Source organism: Antrostomus carolinensis, unplaced genomic scaffold (genome assembly GCF_000700745.2).
Source record: "Antrostomus carolinensis isolate BGI_N321 unplaced genomic scaffold, ASM70074v2 scaffold4285, whole genome shotgun sequence".
Taxonomy (NCBI): Eukaryota; Metazoa; Chordata; class Aves; order Caprimulgiformes; family Caprimulgidae; genus Antrostomus; species Antrostomus carolinensis.
The window spans coordinates 26,415-45,668 of NW_010318287.1; the positions used below are offsets into that span (position 1 = coordinate 26,415).

The window sequence follows — 19,254 nt, forward strand, 5'->3', positions numbered from 1 at the left end:
CAGCTTTTGGATCAGGGATGGCTTGGATTACATCCTTCATCTGTCTGCAAAAAACAGGTGAACATGTTTGGTTGGCAGAGTGATTTCTGTTCAGGGATATTGGTTCAGATGTGTTCCTCATGGCAGTGTTGCAGAGATCTGTAATTCTCTTAACTCCTTAAATATAATATATGCTGATTGATTAAAGGATTTAAAAAAAATACTAGAAGCAAGAAGTTTGTATTCCCTTGATGGGAATGTCACTATTAAAAGATATGCAAAATGCTTTCATTTCTAGCACAAAGCAGAACGCATAATAAGTACAACAAGCAAAGCACCTCAACAGGAAGTAGACTTGTGCATACTGACTGCAGTACAAAGGTTTCTAATTAGCCCCTGTTCTCTAACCTAAGTTATGTACTAGTTTTAAATCTTTATTTTACACAATATTTTTCCTTCTTTCACCTCAAAAGTGGTGACACTAAAATAAAAAACCGGCATACTGTGTCATTAGAAGGCAAGATATTCTGAACAAATCTTATAATCTCCTGAGATTTCTGTATGTCCACAGGCATTACACTGAGTAACTGGAAATAATTTTGCAAAAGTAAATTAAATGTGTTTACCAACTTAGCAGGTAAATGCATTAAGGCCAAATGATGTGAAGTACTGAAACAGATATGTCAATAAAGAACAAGTTCCTTTGGATTCTTCTGTATGTCTGGGGGTGAAACTGGCTCCAGGGATGTAGTTGGATATGCTGATACAGAAAACTGATTGTAACTGACTTGCACAGAAGAACAGTGAACCACTGCTTGAAGATAATGTCAGAGGGTTAATGTTGTGCTTTCATGCCTTCATGTTGATGATCTCAAAAGTGACATCTCCCTGGCTGGCACAAAGCATTTCTGCATTGCTCGAAATGCTACAGCTACCTTTACAAAAGTGATTTCAGACTGATGTGGCAATGTCCATGGGTCCTGGCTGCTGTGCTGTGTGCGGTAAGCACCTGGCTACTGCTAAGGGAGCTATTTATAATTGATGTTATTTGAGTACCTGAAAGCCTTTAGATGATCACAGAGCATACTTTCCAGAATGACTGTGTTGATTCACCTCTGTGCTTTGGAGAATATGGAAAAAATACAAAAAGAGAGACCTTAGAACTGGCTTGTATCCTTTTACTGTGGGGAGTGACTGTGGAACAGTCTTTTAAGGAGAAGAGGAAAGGAGTGTCATAGCCTTTACAAGGCTAATGATGGAAGACTTTATCTCTTTGCCTAAATTTCAGTCTTTCAAAGGGTTCTCCTTTGGAAAACCTATGAGGAAGACGTGTGGCACTGTATGAGGAAGCTGTTAAAGTTTAGTGTGCGTGAAACATCCTTTCCAACTTGATCTCCAATAACCCATTGCATATATCAGTGCTGGTACCACAAATGTGAATTGCTGAGTCCAGACTGTGAAGTTCGTTCATGGACTTCAGAAGTAATATAGTGATAAAAGCAGTGAAAATCCCTAGGAAGGGTCAAAGAATTTTAAATTTGTATTTATATTTTGAGTTTTGGTTCAGGTCTGTCTAGTACTAACACAATGACAGATAATTTCTTCTTAACAATAGCAAGTATTTCACAGTGCAGTCTTACATTGTTCACCTGAAGTGGAAGTTCGTAGCTGTACATTTTTAAAGCCCATTTCTGCTTCTGAAGGCATTTGTTGCAGTGAAGCAAGTTCATTATTTAATGCCTTATGTGATCTACAACTTGTCACAATGGTGAATAACAGAATAAGAAAATGACAAAGTGTATGCTCTATCTCAGCACTTTTGAGTTTTTGTAGTTAGAGAGAAGTGAAATCTAGAATATGGTAAAAGACAATAAAACTTTAGGTGCTTCAAGTATGTTTCACTGTATTTGTTCATTTAAACAAATAGCAGAAGGCAGCAGGACTCAAGTGACTGGACATACAGTTAGTAGTTAGACCTACTAACATATTACAAAACCTTTTTTTTTGTTTTTATATGTCATATCATAAGCTTATTAGTAGCTGGGGTCAAAAAGAAGTCATCTTGCTTTAGTAATAACACAGATTTAGGAGTGTATAATGGAGAGGTTATGCCTCTTGGAAAGATCAGATGTTATCTATCATTAGGAGAGGCAGGCAGGAAGACCATCAATGTATTTTGGCAAAGTAATTCCTATGGACCTGATAAGGGTATTGATATTTTGTTTCTATGTAGCCTGTGCACTGTGTGTGAGTAGAAAATTTTGTAAAGAGCTCTGTTCTCATAATGAGCCCTGCACAATGATGTAAGATAGAGTGACCTGTTACTGTAAGAAGTTACTTAGATTATTGGTGGGCTGCTTTCTTCTTCCTTCTCCTTCAGGGTTTAATTTAGGAGTGTGAGTGATTATAGTACAAAAAAAAAAAAAAATCACCCACCTGGGAACTAAGTCAGATTATCAGCGTCCACTAATGACTACAGCAAGTCATTAGAGTTAGCCTGTAAGCTGAAAAGGAAGCAGAGCCAGTCAGGTTTTACTGGCTAATTATGTTAGTAAGAGTTTATATTTGGGATAGGCACTTTCGGTTAGTGTTCTGAACTACTTTTGCCCTGAACATAAGCAAGAAAAGGAATATCCTGCAAAAATGTTTCAATTTTCAGCTGCTTGGCTTGGTTCACTAGTGTCATAAGCCAGCTTGTCTTTTTACGGTGTTTCCTTGTAAAATGAAGAGAACTTGGATGACTTCCACGTGCTAGAAGAAAGCTCTAGGTGGAGCAGGGCAAAAAAAGTATTTAGAGTTAACTATGAGGAAGACTTGCCTGTTGCTGAAGACAGGAAAAGACTATTTGAACTGTGAAGAAAACCAATGGTAAATATCTGATTTGTGAACCTTCTGCCTGTGCCTCTGGAAGCTGTCTTCTCTATGTCCCAACTTCCCTTCTGCCCTTGGTCTTTTTTTTACCTTATTCCTTCTAAAAAGATATGAAAAAAAGAATTCAGATCTCTTGGGTCTAAGTTGGTGCAGGCACCCTAGTTTGTAACTTCAGTCCAGAGATACTCCAGTGTTATAGGAGATAGACTGAGCCTAAGATGCTGCAGAAGTCTGCAGCTATCCTGTAGCTATGTTGCTTCCAGAAATTAGTGAAGAAGTTTGCAGGGTGCAAAGGCCTTTGGACTTAGATCTCTGTGCATGTCCCTTGTTGAATGCTGTAGGTCTGGTGTCAGACACAGTGCAGGCATCAATCAAATACTATAAGTGTAGGTAGATCACTATATGGCTGATTGTCATCTAAAGACCTTTGTGGGATAGGCAGAAATATTTAAAGAATGGGATTTCAAAGATTATTCCTTTTGATGGTATTTGAACAAAAATTGCTGGACTTGATCCTTTGAAAATGCTGTTGTGGAAAAGTGAATAAACAGGAATTTATAATGAGGATCCCTTAATAACTGTACAAGGGGTGGTGAGTGTAAGTAGAGAGGTAGAGAACATAGAGAAAAGTTATTAAGGAATTAGTCTTTTAAAGCTGCTTGCTAAAGAGAAGCATCCTAATAATGGTAATAGAGAAACATCAGAGCATGAAAGGCAATTGAAACAACTTTTTGTATGCTTGATAGGAATCTGCTTGGAAAAGAATTGTAGAGGGAGATAATCATTATTGGATTAGCATGATCTGTGGAGAGGAATTAATGGAACTAGAAAAAAAGATTACAAGAGTTTTCTTTTCTTTTCTTGTAAAATTTCTGTCCTTGGTTACACATAAGGTACATCTTTTGAGTAGCTCAGCAATCAAGAAGAGTATTATGCTTGTCCTTGGAAAAGATTTGTCTTCTTCATGCTTGGGATCTTACTGGAGAGATTAAAGAAACATGAACAAGTGAACCAGATAAAAGCCTTTCCTCCCAGAGAAACCACAAACAGTCTGTTTGGTTCCTGTCTCCTCAGCTACACTAACTCCCAGCATCTTGTTGCCTATGGGCATATCTCTGGACTTTTTCTTGATATAATTGTCTTAATTAGTGATCAAGGTACCTAATACATTAGCGAAGGCTGAGACATACTCTCTTGCACACCAAGGAGGATCAGATATGTGAGTATCCGGGCACAGTGAGGAACACCTGCACCCCAGGGGACAGGGAACTGGCAGCTGTGGACCCCACCACTGCCAGCCAGGGAGCAGGGCAGGCCAGGGGCAGCCAGGGGCATCCCCCAGCCCAGACTGTCAGGCCCCACCCTGGGGGCTGCGGGAAGCTGGAGCCCAACACTTCTACACTGTCCCTGGGGCAGCAACTGAGATGGTGAAACCCCAGTAGTTTCTATTTAGTATAAGGAGAAATTTATCCATAGAGAAGAGACACTATTTTGATCTTATGTTGTGGGAAGGAACTCTTGTCATCTGGTGAGACAAATTAATGTCCAGTATACCTTTCTTTGGACTTTGAGTCCTAAATGTTGACAACTAGGCAGCCCAGGGTGGGTCTATGCCTCATAGCCTTTAGATATTGCTGCCTAAATATCAACAGGTGGAATTGACAAAGCCTATTCCAGATTGAGATGGAGTCTATATTGCACTCTTTTTGGGAGTACGGGATTCAGTCATTCCAGTATCACCACATATGCTAGGCTTTTGTTGTGAATTTTGCCTTCAGTCCCACGCAAATTCACCAGACCATATCTTTTTGATTACAGAGGGACTGTAGTGTGCTAATACCAAAGGGGCCAAGAGTAAAATACACATTTATACAATGACAGGGAACCAAATTTAAAATTGTGATCAGAAACATATGGGTTTTTTAAAAAAAATAATATTCAGTACTTGGATTTACTTTGGTAGTTTCCCTCACTCTGATCTGCCTGTTGGCTTTAGGGCACGTCCAGTACTTGAACAGCAAGAAAGACAATTTCAGCCCTTTGTGGTACTGCAAGTTATTGCCTTCCCTGAATGGATGGCATTTCAAAAGATAAATTACCATAGATTAATGGTTATTCATTAAAGAAGAATGCTTTTTGAATTAATGAAAAATATTGAAAAAATGTTGTGCACTGTGCATGTAACTCCTCTTGAGAAGGAAGAAGGGATCACGAAAGGAGTGAAACAGCTACGGGTACTTTGATGACCTGTTACTTTTCATGGTACTTCAACTATAAAAAATACCTGAAACTACTAGTTTAAAATGTCTTAAATGTGAAAGGTTTGCCAACAAAGCTGTTTGCACTGGGGAAATCAGTTCTTTCCCTAAAAAGATAACCTGAGGATACAGCACTTAAAGTCATGCTGCAAAGCCTGTCTGAAGTTTCACAGATGGGAAACTGTTGTAAAATTTCATGGTCTGTGTGAACAGGGAGAGTCTTGCCAGTGATAGTGTCCTTGTTTGAGTTTTGTGTCAGTCTTCATCTAGCAGGATACTTCTGTGTAGGTGGGCTTGTGGTGGTGGTAGTAAGGCATCCTGTACTCATCGCATGACCTGAAATTGCATATTTCAGTGCTGCTAACTGCAGAGCTGCTCTTATCTTACTGCTCCCTTTCTGCCCTCCGTTGCTGTATGCAAAAATACTATGTATGAAGAGATAGCATTGGGATAGCTGGATATTTATAAATGAATGATGTCAGTCGAGCTTTAAAGAAAAAAAAGAATTTGTTCTGGATGAGAAGGGAACCCGAGAAGCTCAAAACTACCTAAGGCAACGGGATGCTCCTTCATTTCAGGCGTTAGTGCTTGGCCCTAATAGCCTCGCTAAACTGGGTAAACTCAAATGTGATTAAAGTGTTGCAATTAGCTCTCTGACAGTCACAGACTCAAGAGGAAGGCAAGCAGCATTCCTTGGCAGAAGTAACATGCCAGGGTAGCTGACAGTGTGTCATGGCCTATTTAAACAGGCAACCTGTCTATTAGGCTGATTTATGCTCTTGTGGGTAAACAAACAAATGATCTTTGCTTTCACACCACCTGCAATATGACAGCAACTGGTACAGAAGCCCTTTCAAAGAGTTTTGTCCTAAACACTTCCTTTTTCTGTATCCCTGTTTCTTGAGGTATGGACAAGTGCTGAGGAACCCTGGCTTTCTGCCAACATGAAATGCAAACAGTCCAGTCTGGAGCTTGCTCATGCTGTAATTTCACAATCAGCTCTACTGTTAAAAAAGACTGTCCCATACCGATCTCTTTAGGTATACCTGGCCTCTGTCCTTGCCCATGTGCCTCTTCTCCCACTCCTATTTGTGGGGCAAAGTGATGAGTAAACTAAAAACTGGGGAGCAGATTAGCTGAAACTAGCCCAAGGAAAAAAATGTGGTAGAGGAACATCTGTGACGATGAAGTCAGTTGGAAATATAGGCAAAAAATGAGGGAGAAAAAGTGCAAAATGGAAGGGGAAGAAAAGAAAAAATGTGGTAAATAAGCCATCAGAGGGAAGAGGTGTAGCATGAAAGCTAGGGATAGAAGAGGTGTTAAACAGATGTATTTAAAAAGTCAGTGCTAAAGCACAAGAGAATATGAGGTTATAGAGTAGATCAGGAGAGAAATCACTGGCATGAACTGAAGAGCAGTGGGACAATGGTAAAATAGAATGGTTAAACTTGCTTTGCACATGGACTGGACAGAAAAAAGTGAAATAAAAAAAACCACAGTGACAATTCATAGATCATAAGTCAGATGGAAAAGAGAAGTGGTTAAAGAAATGTAAATAGAAAAGTCAAAATAAACTTGTGCTGATATTTAGGAATTCTGTCTTGAACAAAGTCAAAGAAAGAGAGGATGTAAGATGCAGCACTTTGCCTCTCCTCTTCAGTCTGGCAATACGTTCATTGAAATAACCAAGGCTAAAAGCTGGTGGCAATATTTAGAAGGAGGAGCAAATATCAGAGTGAGAGAGAAGGGGAAGATCTGGCAGTAGTGTGAGTAGCATGGTAACACGCAAAGAGAAAGGCAAAGAGCTGGAAATGTAAGAGGCAAAAAGAGGGAAGATTGGTTCCTTTGCATTGGTTTTATGAAAATTGATCTTGGTTGTTAGCATTTGGGAAGGAGAGGTTTACTTTGAAAGGCAGTCATTTGAGCTGCTGTTCCAGAGTCTGAATTTCTCTACGACAGGCAATAAACTTAGAGCAATTCAGCTGAATGTTCCAGATGCAGAGAGATTTATTTCTGTGCTTTGGACACTTATGTATTTAGCTCTGTCTTCCTTTGGACTGTGAAGCTGCAGTGAAAGGCAAATGTGCATATCCCCATGATACAATATGGTGCATTTTTAGAAATTCCCAAGCAAACATTTGGCGGGTTGATATGTCTGCCTGGTTTGATTCAGTGCTGTGTGAGACACAGGACAGTGATCTGGAAGCAATACAGCTACCTCAGCTTCTGTTCTGGATTTAGTTAATTCAAGCACTAGCCAGGAGTCTCTGAACCATGCTTTATTTGTGAACATGTGATCACGCCCAGTGTGGCAACTGGGAAGTTCTAACTGATCACAAAGTTGTTTCATGATCACAAAGTTGTTTCATGATGTTTCCATAGCTACCCTATTTGTTCATTTCAAATGGTTAATATATATATATATATTCTATTTTGTCTTTAGTTAGCATAAAATATAAATAGCCTAACTATTAATTGTCTGAGAGTTTAAATCCTTGTCTGATGCTTCAGTTGACTTCATGAACATTATTTGTATTTACCACCCTTCTTGCTGCTTCTGAGATCAGCTGTTCCCATTGGGGAATTTTTTCTTTGTCAGTTATTGCTACAAGAATGTTATTTATCAATCTCTTTATGGTGTTGGCACTCTACTTCTCAATTGCTTTGTATCTTTTGTCATTTGTCTATGATTTGTATATTTCTTCTACCTGAATAGCTATTTAGTTCAATCATATATCCAGCTTTTGTGTACAGAGGATGCTACTGTACTTTAAGCGGGTATTAAAAGTTTAAATCCAAGCTGTTTCCATGGTCCTAGAAATTTCCCTTTGGAGCCTATACCAACTTGCAAAGGATATGGTAAGGCATGCATAAAGCTGATTTGTTGTGTCTTTCTTTGCAGCATGCTATTGATGCTGATAATGCAGGAGTCAGTCCCATAGGAAATTCCTCTAACAACAGCAGTCATTGGGACCTTGGAAGTGCCTTTTTCTTTGCTGGAACAGTCATCACGACAATAGGTATGTTTATCTTTTAAAATACATAGCCACACTGAGACCTGGATAATGAAATAAATTCGAGGAAGATAGATCAGAAAGAGATAAACTGGCTGAATTGTGTTTCTCTCAATTCTCATAAGGCAGGCCTCTGGTATGTGTCAAGGGCATTGAGCCTCTGGGTAAATATCAGAAGCTGTGTACACAGTTAGGATAGAATAGCAATGCTGGACTGAAAACAAGTAGCACTGATGTAGCTAAGGCTTTATAACCCTCTTTTTGATGTAGATGCAGGTGGTCTTAATTTTCACTAAGAAACCAGTACCCAATGAAATAACTATTCTATAGTTGTTGGGACTTTGGATTTTAATATTACAGATTAATTTACCCATAAGGGTAACTTTCTTCCTAAGTACATCAATTAACTTTGGCTTATGCTCTGAAGTTTCATATAAGTAATTCTTCTCATATCCTACAGCTTGTAAATGGAAATATATTCAAATAAGTCTCACATCCTTTTTAAAATCCTTGCTTTCATACTAATAACTGGAAGGAATTCCACAAATTGTACACTGAGTAAAAAAACACATTTTTTTTTTCCATTCTGGAATTTGTAGCATTGAAATATTGACAAATTTCTCTGTATTAGATAAAGGGTATACTAAACTGCTCCATTTGCTTTTCTTGAATCACTAATTTTAGTAAGTTCATTATTCAGGCCCTTATCATCTGTCCCTCCTATACATTGTGTCCAATGTATTTAGTCTCTTGATCTCTGAATGCTGGCCTTAGATATGCTATGGTTTTATCCTTTCCTCTGTAAGACCGTTCCTCTCTTGAAGGTTGTTCAAACAGATGGGATTTCAGAAGATGGTCTGAATAAACTGATAACATTGATGATAAAGTTAATCTGCTGATAATTATACTATGGTTTTATAATTTTAAGCTTGATTTCAGTGCTGTCATATTTAAAGCGCTTCTCCATATTACAACTGTGATGCACACACTGGTGACTGTATAGACAAATAATTTGACAATCAAATAAGTCTTCATTCAAGTGTGAGAATCTGACTGAATTCTCCAAGTTCTTTATGCAAGTAACACAACAACAAAAAAAAAATCCTGTGGCAGTTACAAGACTTGCTGTGGCGATCATCTCAAACAGTAGAGTCTGTGCCTTTGGCTCTGTGTTTTCTTTGTTGTCAGAGTGAGGGTGAAAGAGCTATTGTATAGAGTGTACTCCTCCCTGTGTTCCTCTATATACTAAGCTACATTACCATGTATTTTTAACAGTAGCACAAAACCAGGGGGTGGTGAGAAAGAAAACATTTCTGAACCAAATGTAAGAAAACTCTCCCTTAATATTTGTTTACTCAATAGACTCAAGTGAAAAGCTTTTAAATTACTCATTAAAATAAATACCACTATGTAGGTATAGTTTATGTAGGCGTATTCATTGACATGTGCTATTTAAATAACTTATTGAAAAGAGCTTGGATTTTTGCCCATATTTGCTTTAAATTCTCCATGAGTGATATTTTATAGACTGCATAAAGTCTGTGTATTGTGTCTGGGCATGAAAATGGTTTTATTTTATCCACCAGAGCCCTGTTAGGGCTTCTCTTAGGCAGACACTAAGCAGACTGCTTGGTCAACGTCAGTCCACTGGCCTGCAGAGCTTGAATATTCTTGGAAATCTGGAATCATGGATGGAGCCATGAAAAGGTCCGTGGGTTGGGGAAGAGGCAGTGTAGTGTGTCAGCATAGTCTTTCACCATCCCATGACAGAGATATATCCAGTGCCAGTGTCACAAACCTGACAGGATTAGGACCTGGGAGCCTAGCCTTAATTCCCACAGATGAGGAGGAATTGCTGTAAATGAAGCAGACACTCTCTTAGAGCTCTGTCTCTCTGGATGCTCTATGTTTCCACTTTATTTCATCAGTGATTTGTGACTGTGTAATCATTTTTGATATTCAAATAATTATGTGTAGTCAGAATAAAAATCTTTATAACATTTCAATAAAGATCCTTGTTCTTAAATAAAGAGGTGCAAATATTACTGCCACAGTTCTTGTTTATTCTCTTTAACACTAAAATTTTAACAGAAATACCATGGCTACTGGAGTCCTAATGCTCTACATAGATTCCTAAGGTTAAATTCACATAGGTGGTGTGGGCAAAGGAAAAAGTGCCTGAACAAACTGTGGTGACGACAGGTTTACCGCATAGGACAGGTGGAGAACTGCCTTTCTGCCAGTATCAGATGTTCCCAATATTTTATCTGGAGTTACAAGACTGGGAATCAAAACCAAACATTCCCAAACATGCTTGGGCCAAAATAGGAATTTTCACTCAGGATATGCACCTGGTTAATTATGTCTTGTTCAGAATCTGTCATCTTTTCAACAGCCCCAGGTTATCCTAACCAAGGGTGGACGGAAGGCATGTATGCACCTTTATTAGAGCATCAATAATTATTTTTAAATATAAATGGAATAGGATCTTCAGAGGGAAGGCTTAAAAACTTCCTTGTTAAAAGCTATTAAAAAATCTCATGAAGTGCAAATGTTAGGCTCTTTATTGTCAAATTGAAAAGAGAACTGAAAAAAGTGTTCAAGGGCAGATTTGTGCAGTGTGGGTATAGTTTGGAGGCCACAGTGTAACAGTTAGTGTGATGAGAGGCTGAGGAAATTATGAGCTAATCACTGAAAATGAGCCTTGTCAGGTGAATCACACTCCCATCAGGAAGTTGTTGGCACAGCCCAAGAAGAGCAGCAGTGCTCAGGCACCAGGCCAGCATGGAGGGATTTTTGTGCCATAATAAGTCAAGCTAGATTAATTAACCAAAAAACAACTTCAGATAGGACCTGAATCTATAGAAAATATGAGTAACTGAAGATACAAAAATAAATAAATCACAGGGAGTAGCTTGCCTGGGAAATGACATCATGCCATGGAAAGTCTATAAATAGGAATTACACGTGGAACAAAGGTATGATTGCAGGAACAGCACTTTTTCTAAACCCTTTAGTTTATCTAAAAAGCCATGTAAAAGTTCTGAGTGTCTGACAATTGTTTTTCTCCTCAGGGTATGGGAACATTGCCCCAAGCACTGTTGGAGGCAAGGTTTTCTGCATCTTGTATGCCATCTTTGGGATTCCACTGTTTGGCTTCTTGCTGGCTGGGATTGGAGACCAACTTGGAACCATCTTTGGGAAGGGTATCGCAAGGGTGGAAAAAGTTTTCAGAGTGAGTTCACTGTCAATTTTTGCTTGTGTTGTATAACTTGCTTTTAATTCTGTTGCTATTACCTGCAGTCCTTTTTACATGTTAGGCACCGTGAAACATTTACATGTCTAGTCAAGATGAAGCTTAATGTCCTTAGAGGTCTCTGTAGACAGTGGAGAGAAACAGACTTCTCTCGATGGTGATGCAGGGATTATAGATCAGGCTCTGAATTTCCTTCTTGAAGCTGTCTCTAGGGAAGGTGTCTCCTAAGCTAGGTTTCTTACAAGGACTGGTTGTAAAACAGCTTTCAAAATATCATGAGTTACTTTGGACATGTATGTCCATTTACTGGAAACAGAGAGAAGGAAGTGTTAACTTCTGGAGGAACAGGGATACAGAGTTGGTCCTGACTGTATTATTAATAAAGCCTAAAAGATTTGGAAAGCAGGGTTACTGGAGTGAATGTGAACTTGGGAGGAGAGATGGCTGAGTAATATGCTTTCATTGCAAGAGGACAAATGCGTTGGAGTAGAACTGCAGCTGCAAAAACTGGCATAATGCCACTGACTGGAATAATCTTCGTGGTATTTACCTGACCTGCCTACCATGGATACATCCTACGCTAGAGTTCTGTATAGACATTCTCATATGTAATTTCCATTCATGTTGCCAGTACCCTCTATTTTTGAGTCTGTATCACTGTAAGCAATTATTTTGCAAGCAGTGCCACAGACCTGGCAAATGCTGTCTTGCTAATTTGCCGATGGTTCAGTTCAGAAATTCTCTGTTCGAAGCAGAACTTCTAGAAGTGACCTGTGTGATGCTTCCTCTGGAGGCAGCGTAACTGGGGGTAAGTCTTTCCAGGGACACAGTGGATGAGAAGCTGTCCAAGCTGGTTAGTTTAATAGGCGTCTATTTCTAAAACATTCCCACAGATGAGACCAAATTACTTGTAACTGTTTTTGAAAGGAAGTAATTGAGTATTGGACTGGAGTATGAGCAATTTCCCTTTTGATTAAATTACTGTGAAGCATCCCAGACCAGGCATAAGGAGTATCTTGCAGGCTAAATGTGGAAAAAGGTGACTAGTGATTATGGGTGAGTAAGCATGTACATGCCTGACTGGAGAGCACTTGAAAATGACCTACATTTCATTAAATTACAATAAGGTCATTGAAAGGTGGGTCAGGTTGGGCCTGCAAAAACAGAAGTAGCTAAGATCCATAGTTTCTTTTTTACCTAGCTTCTTATTATATCTGCTTCACTCCAAAGGAATCTCTGAACCTTCCACCCTGCCTCTGCCCAAGAGAAACTACAGTCTCTAAGATATGAATTGAGAGTTAGAAAATCTTTGATTAATTGTCAGCTGTAGTATTGGCTTTCTGGGTGATGTGGACAAGACCATTAAACTCTCAGCATTATGGTTTATGAATAAAATAATACATGCTCTACTTGAATTATTTTAAGATTCACAGATGAATACTGACACTAGTGTTTCATACAGAATATGGCCCTTTGGCATGTAATGGGAGTCCTTTTAGTATTCAAAGTACTCTTTCCTTTTCTTGAATTAAAGCAGTTGTGTTGTTTAAAACAATCTAAACTATTTCTTTTCCTCCTTGGTATTTTGTCAGCTTCCAAAGCAATTTAGAGATCTGTAGTCCCCTTGTTTAGCCAAGATGAATGTTTATTCCTTTTATTTTGATTCTCATAAATCCATTATATCTATTCTTTTGTGTTTTACTGGATGGGATTATATATAATTTCCTTCAATATCCCCAGTAATGAGGTTCAGCTATTTGAAATATCCCTGATATAGTTTACAATTTACATGCATCTTAGTAACTAGTCTTAATATCGGTGGTTTCACTTTATATGATTATTTACACAACACTGTATGTAAATATGTCAACATATAGTATTGATATTATATATGGTCATTAATACATTATAGATTATATATACTTTATACTTTAGCTAGTGCAGAATATAATAATCATTATAATTTCAGTAATTATGTAATTTATTACCACTTTGTGTTTACACTGTTGGGCTCCATAAATGTTTGGATCCAATCAGATGAATCCACAAGTGGAGTAACAGTTCTTGATTTAATTCTGAGTAGTGAGCAAAATTTAGTTCAATGTATAACTCTTGTTTCTTACTTTGTAACTGTCTCCATAATGATCTCAAATTCAGTACATTTGTGGGAGTAAAGCAACCTGACAGAATCTTTAAAGAGAGGACATAAAAATTATGAGAACAGTTAGAAGGAAACTAAAAGGAACAAACATAAGCTAAAAAGACTGAGAAGTATAATAAAATGTTAGTTGGTGTGTCTCACAAATCTTTTGGAGCTAGCTGAAGGGTCACTGAGTGTGTATCAATGATCTAGTGATATAACAGATGGAATTTCCAGAAAGCTTTTGACAAGTTTTCTCATTAAAGGCTAAAAGGAAATGAAGCTGTGATGAGAGAGAAGGTCTCACATGTCAGTACGTGTTTAAAGGGTAAATGGAGTTTAGGAATAGATGATAGCATCATCGGCGTGATTCTACTGGAGTCCTTGCTGGGATCTTATTGTTTTAAAAGAGATGGCTTGGAATGGTTCAGACAAGAAGATGCAGGTGACAGTGTCTGGAAATTATGTCTCTAGATGTTTCAGGATGGCTAAAATGGAAGCTGAAGAAGGATGATAAGATGATAGAATCCGGTGTTGGTGACACTAAATAATGTGTATTTCTTAAGTTTGAGGAAAGAAATCGTAATATAGTCATACATGGATAGCATGAGGTTTCACTCCTCCAAAAGGGACCCGAGATTATTGTGGATGGTTGCACATAAAGAACACTGCAAAACTCAGCAGCAGTTAAAAAGGAAAAAAAAAAGTGTCAGCAAAGCAGCTGAAAACCAAAAGACTATTTTACCACTGCACAAATCCATGGTTCACTTGCACCACGAATATCACATGCAGTTCTAATAGTTTCGTTTTGAACAGCAGTTAACAGAAAGGAGTATCAGTGTCAGGTCTGTCCTCACAGGCCTTGTAGCTGAGTCTCTAAGATGGCATTCACTAGCTACCTGTGTTATTTGCCTTCTAGTGGGTCCTCAAGGGCAATTTAGGACAGTCCAGCTTGGACCCTTGGGAAAGGGAATGAGAAGAAGCTTTGTGTCCTGGACTTTATATCGAGTTTCCATGTGCATATGCCTCAACACTCTGTTTCTATCTGTCTCCCGTTACCTCTGTGTATCCCGTTCACCCTTAGGGATGGTGTCAGGGCAGCCAAGAGTTCCTGAAATGCTTGCAGTTTTGTCATTGTCTGTACAGGTGGATGGGATTTGAAGGCAACTTGATCTTGCATTGTGGTTAGGATCATTTTTGAAGCTGGGTAAGAGGCAGTACACATACACTAGTAGATGGGAAGGAGAGGATGGTTTCTCTGTAGGCACAGCAGTCTTTTCACCCAATGCATTTCCTTAGTAGGTCTCTTGTTGCATCCAACAGTGTAACTGTGAGCGTGGAACCCATGCCACGCAACATACAGCTTGGTCCTGGCATCCCCTGGAATAGCTGGAAAGATGAAAGGAGGATTCCTCCCAGAGGAGTTGTGCTAGTGCACTCCTGCTGCCTCTGACATGACCTGCGTGGAGTCCCACCCAACCTACATTAATTAGCCACACAAATTAGAGCTTAAGAATGGCTCATTTAGCTATTGCAGTGATCATCCCACACACTCTGTGGGAATTTTAAGAACAACGTGAGCTCCATAAAGGAGGGAAGAGATCTGCTCTTATCAAATACAGACTACCTGCACAGTATTGACAGGATATTTCAGCAGAGGAGCTGGACACATGCCACTGCTCATTTTGTAATCCAAAATTTTGCCACTGTTTTGGTGTGTAGATAATCAGGAAAACAACTGTTCACTTGTGACTAGGTAGGGCTGGAAATATTTAATTGCAAAATAATGCTTTGCAAAACCAGGAGCTTTTCATGTACCGTTTTAGGAAAGGGAGGCTTTAGCAGAGTGATGCTGCCTGGGATATGAGGAGGTATCCCAAACACTATGCATTGGCCAGTCTGTGCCATCTGTCCTACTGGAGTAATTGTGTTTGGTACAAGTAAATAAATATCAACCAGGTCAGAGACGGAAACCAAAGCATCCTCCATGCAAGCCCTACCTACTCAGCTACTGATTGTTGCTATATGTCTCATCTTCAATAATCTGGGGCAAAACCTGACTACTAGTCTGTTCTCACATGCATCCAGGTGTGATTCCTCACAAAATGGATATGTACAGGGTCACTGGATTCACTACATGCACTGGTCACAGGCATTCAATACCTGGGTTCAGTGATAAATCAGTGCTCCCTGCCTATCTGACAAAACCATGTACATACTCAAAATCTAATTAAAAAGTTGATAATTCTTAGAAATAATTTTTACCTGGCAAAACTTTCCAGACACTACAGAAATGAAATGTACCGCATTCCAAGGTAAAAAAAAAACAAACCATAAAAGTAGTATTGTTATCTTACATATGTGAGGGCTCTTATGAATGACCTGAAACCATTTCTACAATAAACAGCAGAACAAACCCCATTCTTTTGGCTTGCTTTGTACACGCAGAGGCTGCAAGCATCTAAAGATAGAAAGGAAAGCACTCCATAGGCAGAGTGCACAGTTACAGAACGCAGCAGCTGTCAGTATCATGAGTTAAATATAGGCTAAATCCAGATAGTTTTTATTCAAACCTTGTAACAAGTGTTTAGATTCTCACTGGAAGTAGAAGGGATGAGCATAACCTGACAGATCTTCCCTTATCTCGCAGTTCAATACAGATGCAGGCATTCAGCCTGGGCACAGTGTGCTTCTGCGAGCACTCCAGGATTTTCTGGCTTCTGAGCTGAAGCCACTGTGAGTAGTTCCTGGACTTGGTTACCGCTTTCACTCCTCTGGCTTAGAGCATGATGCCGAGTACAGGTCTGGCAGCACAGCTAGTGGGGAGTGAATTGCAAAACAAGGATGCGAGCGAGCAGCCAGAGACATGGATGGTGGCAAGGCTGCACCCCTGAAGCTCATGTCTCAAGCAAATACACTACTTTGTGCAGAAATGCAATGCCTCTGTAAACAACTCACACTTCACTGAACTAGGAACTTGTCAGAAAAGACACAGCTGCTACCTGTCTTTCAGGTTTTCAGCTTAGAGAACCTGTTGGCCCATAGATCTCTTGAGAAATGGTTTGCTCTGGATTTAAGAGACACATAAGTGTTATGAAAGTGCTGTACACCTTTTTTTCTTTTTCTGAAAGACAGCAGCAGGCATTACCTTAACCTTGAAACAGTCCTAGAAAATGCAGTTCTTAGTTGGAAGATGGGACCAGGGCTGGGGAGGAGTAAGAGAGGTCTGGTGGAAAGCGTTCTTCTAGCAACTGCAAAAGCTCTACCTTTCCTGAACTTTGTTGTTTGTCTTTCTGAATACATCAGATCTACCCTAGCTACTCTTTTAGAGATTCCACTTCTTTTTTGAGATTTCCGGCTTCTCTGGTCTCTTTTGTTAATGTACAAGTGACAGGAATTGTCTTTACAAATCCCTTATCTGAAAATTAATGGAAAACAGATCCTGGGGAAGAAACTTTGTACAAGAGAGTAACTGTGCAGAGGAGGATACTTAAAAATACAGTCTTTTTTCTTTGTCTCCCCTCTGTTGTCCATCTGCTCTATTATATCTCGCCTTGCTCTCTCTCTTCCTCTTCTTTCCCTTGGCTCACATCAAACCTGTAGCATTGTATCTGACACCAGGGGGAGACTAGTGAGTAAATTCTCAGCAAAGTTTGCCGTTCAAAGAAGTTGTTCAAGATTTCCTTGAAGTACCACTTCTACCTCTTCTTCCCTAGGGTCATGCCATAGTCGAAGGACCCTGTCTGCTTCCTGCCAGCCAGCCTCCACCCTGTGCTTTCTCTTCCAGCAGCATATCAGCATTGATTCTTCTCATTTTTGTCAGCTGAATCAAGCTTTCAGATGAGATTGTTCCCAAAGCCAGAAATTCAAATCCAGATCACCATTTAGGGAAACCAGTGAAATCATTCTGGATTTTCACTCTTGTTGCTGATTTAAAAATTTGGGACATGGTTAATAGATAAATGTACTATAACCTAAGTGATACGTTAGCTAGTAAGATCCTATTTGTGGTTCTGAATATATGGCCTGATACCTGCATTTCTGAGCAGATTAAGTTAATGGAAGACTGATGGAAAAGTTTCCTCTCCACTTCCTAGCATCTATTCAAAATATACCAAAAATCAACACAATCAATCTCTTTTATTTTGTTTTATTGCATTTCATTACTATCCAGCCTCAGTGTGTTATTACATCAGCTGCTAAAAACCCACTGAGGATATTAACACCCTATCTTTTCATTTTTAATATAGTGTTATTCATTGTGATCTTCTGTAAGGTAAACAGCTTATTTTTAATTTTTTTTTTCAAATTCACTGAAGAACTTCCACAGGGGAATACCACAGTGCAATGATTAATCTGCCATCTACTGGCATCCTGTCTCTGGACAGAGCTGTCAAGATGGGGTGTGAAATTCAACCTCCTGGTGCATGTACACAGTATTATTCAAAAATGGTACAACATTTATGCCCTGAAGTTATCCTCAGGACACTCAAACCCCTTAGCTGGAAGACAGGGATAGAGAGCAGCATAAACCCCTGTAATTCAGGAGGAAACAGTTAGTGACCTGCTACTCTGCCTAAAGTATTGCAAGTCTATGGGGCCAGATAGGATCCACGTGAGGGTACTAAGGGAGCTGGCTGAAGTGCTCGCCAAGCTGCTCTCTATCATTTATCAGCAGTCCTGGTCAACCGGGGGGGTCCTGGATGACTGGAGGTTTGCCAATGTGATGCCCATCTACAGGAAGGGTCGGAAGGAGGATCTGAGGAACTACAGGCCTGTCAGCCTGACCGCGGTACCAGGAAAGGTTATGGAGCAGATCATCTTGAATGTGTCCTGCCCGGTGCAGCACAACTGGGGGGATCAGGCCCAGCCAGCATGGGTTCATGAAAGGCAGGTGCTGCTTGACCAACCTGATCTCCTTCTATGACCAGGTGGCCCGTCTAGCCGATGAGAGTAAGGCTGTGGATGTTGTCCCCTGGACTTTAGTAAAGCATTTGACACAGTCTCCCACAGCACTCTCCTGGAGAAGCTAGCAGCTCATGGCTTGGACAGATGTACTCTTTGCTGGGTAAAACACTGGCTGGATGGCCAAGCCCAGAGACTTGTGGTGAATGGATTTAAATCCAGCTGGCCATGTCATGAGTGGTGTTCCCAGGGGCCAGTATTGGGGCCAGACCTGTTTGATAACTTTATTGATGATCAGGATAAGGGGATTGAATGCACTCTCAGTAAGTTTATGGATGACACAAAGCTGGGAGGAAGTGTTGATCTGCCTGAGGTTAGGAAAACTCTACAGAGGGATCTGGACAGGGTGGATTGATGGGCTGAGGCCAACTGTATGAGGCTCAACAAGACCAAGTGCTGGGTCCTGCACTTCGGACACAACAACCCCATGCAATGCTACAGGCTTGGGGAGGAGTGGCTGGAAGGCTGCCCAGCAGAAAAGGACCTAGAGGTGTTGGTCGACAGCTGGCTGAATATCAGCCAGCAGTGTGTCCAGGTGGCCCAGAAGGCAAATAGCGTCCTGGCTTGTATCAGAAACATTGTGGCCAGCAGGACTAGGACACTGGTAAGGCTGTGCCTTGAGCACTGTATTCAGTTTTGGGCCCCTCACTACATTAAAGACATTGAGGCCCTGGAGCATGTCCAAAGAAGGGCAATGAAGCTGGTGAAGGGTCTAGAGCACAAGTCTTATGAAGAGTGGCTGGGGGGGCGGGGGTTGGTTTGTCTCGAGGA

At 40.0% G+C, this 19,254-nt stretch overlaps 1 protein-coding gene across 1 annotated transcript in view; it reads left to right on the forward strand.

The window, feature by feature from the left end:
* Positions 1–19,254, forward strand: part of KCNK10 (potassium two pore domain channel subfamily K member 10) — a 63,491-nt gene that overhangs the window by 26,230 nt on the left and 18,007 nt on the right. The window contains exons 4-5 of the mRNA XM_010168822.1: positions 8,011–8,128; positions 11,197–11,357. Coding sequence (XP_010167124.1) covers positions 8,011–8,128; positions 11,197–11,357 — 279 coding nt within the window. The remainder of the gene's footprint in view (positions 1–8,010; positions 8,129–11,196; positions 11,358–19,254) is intronic.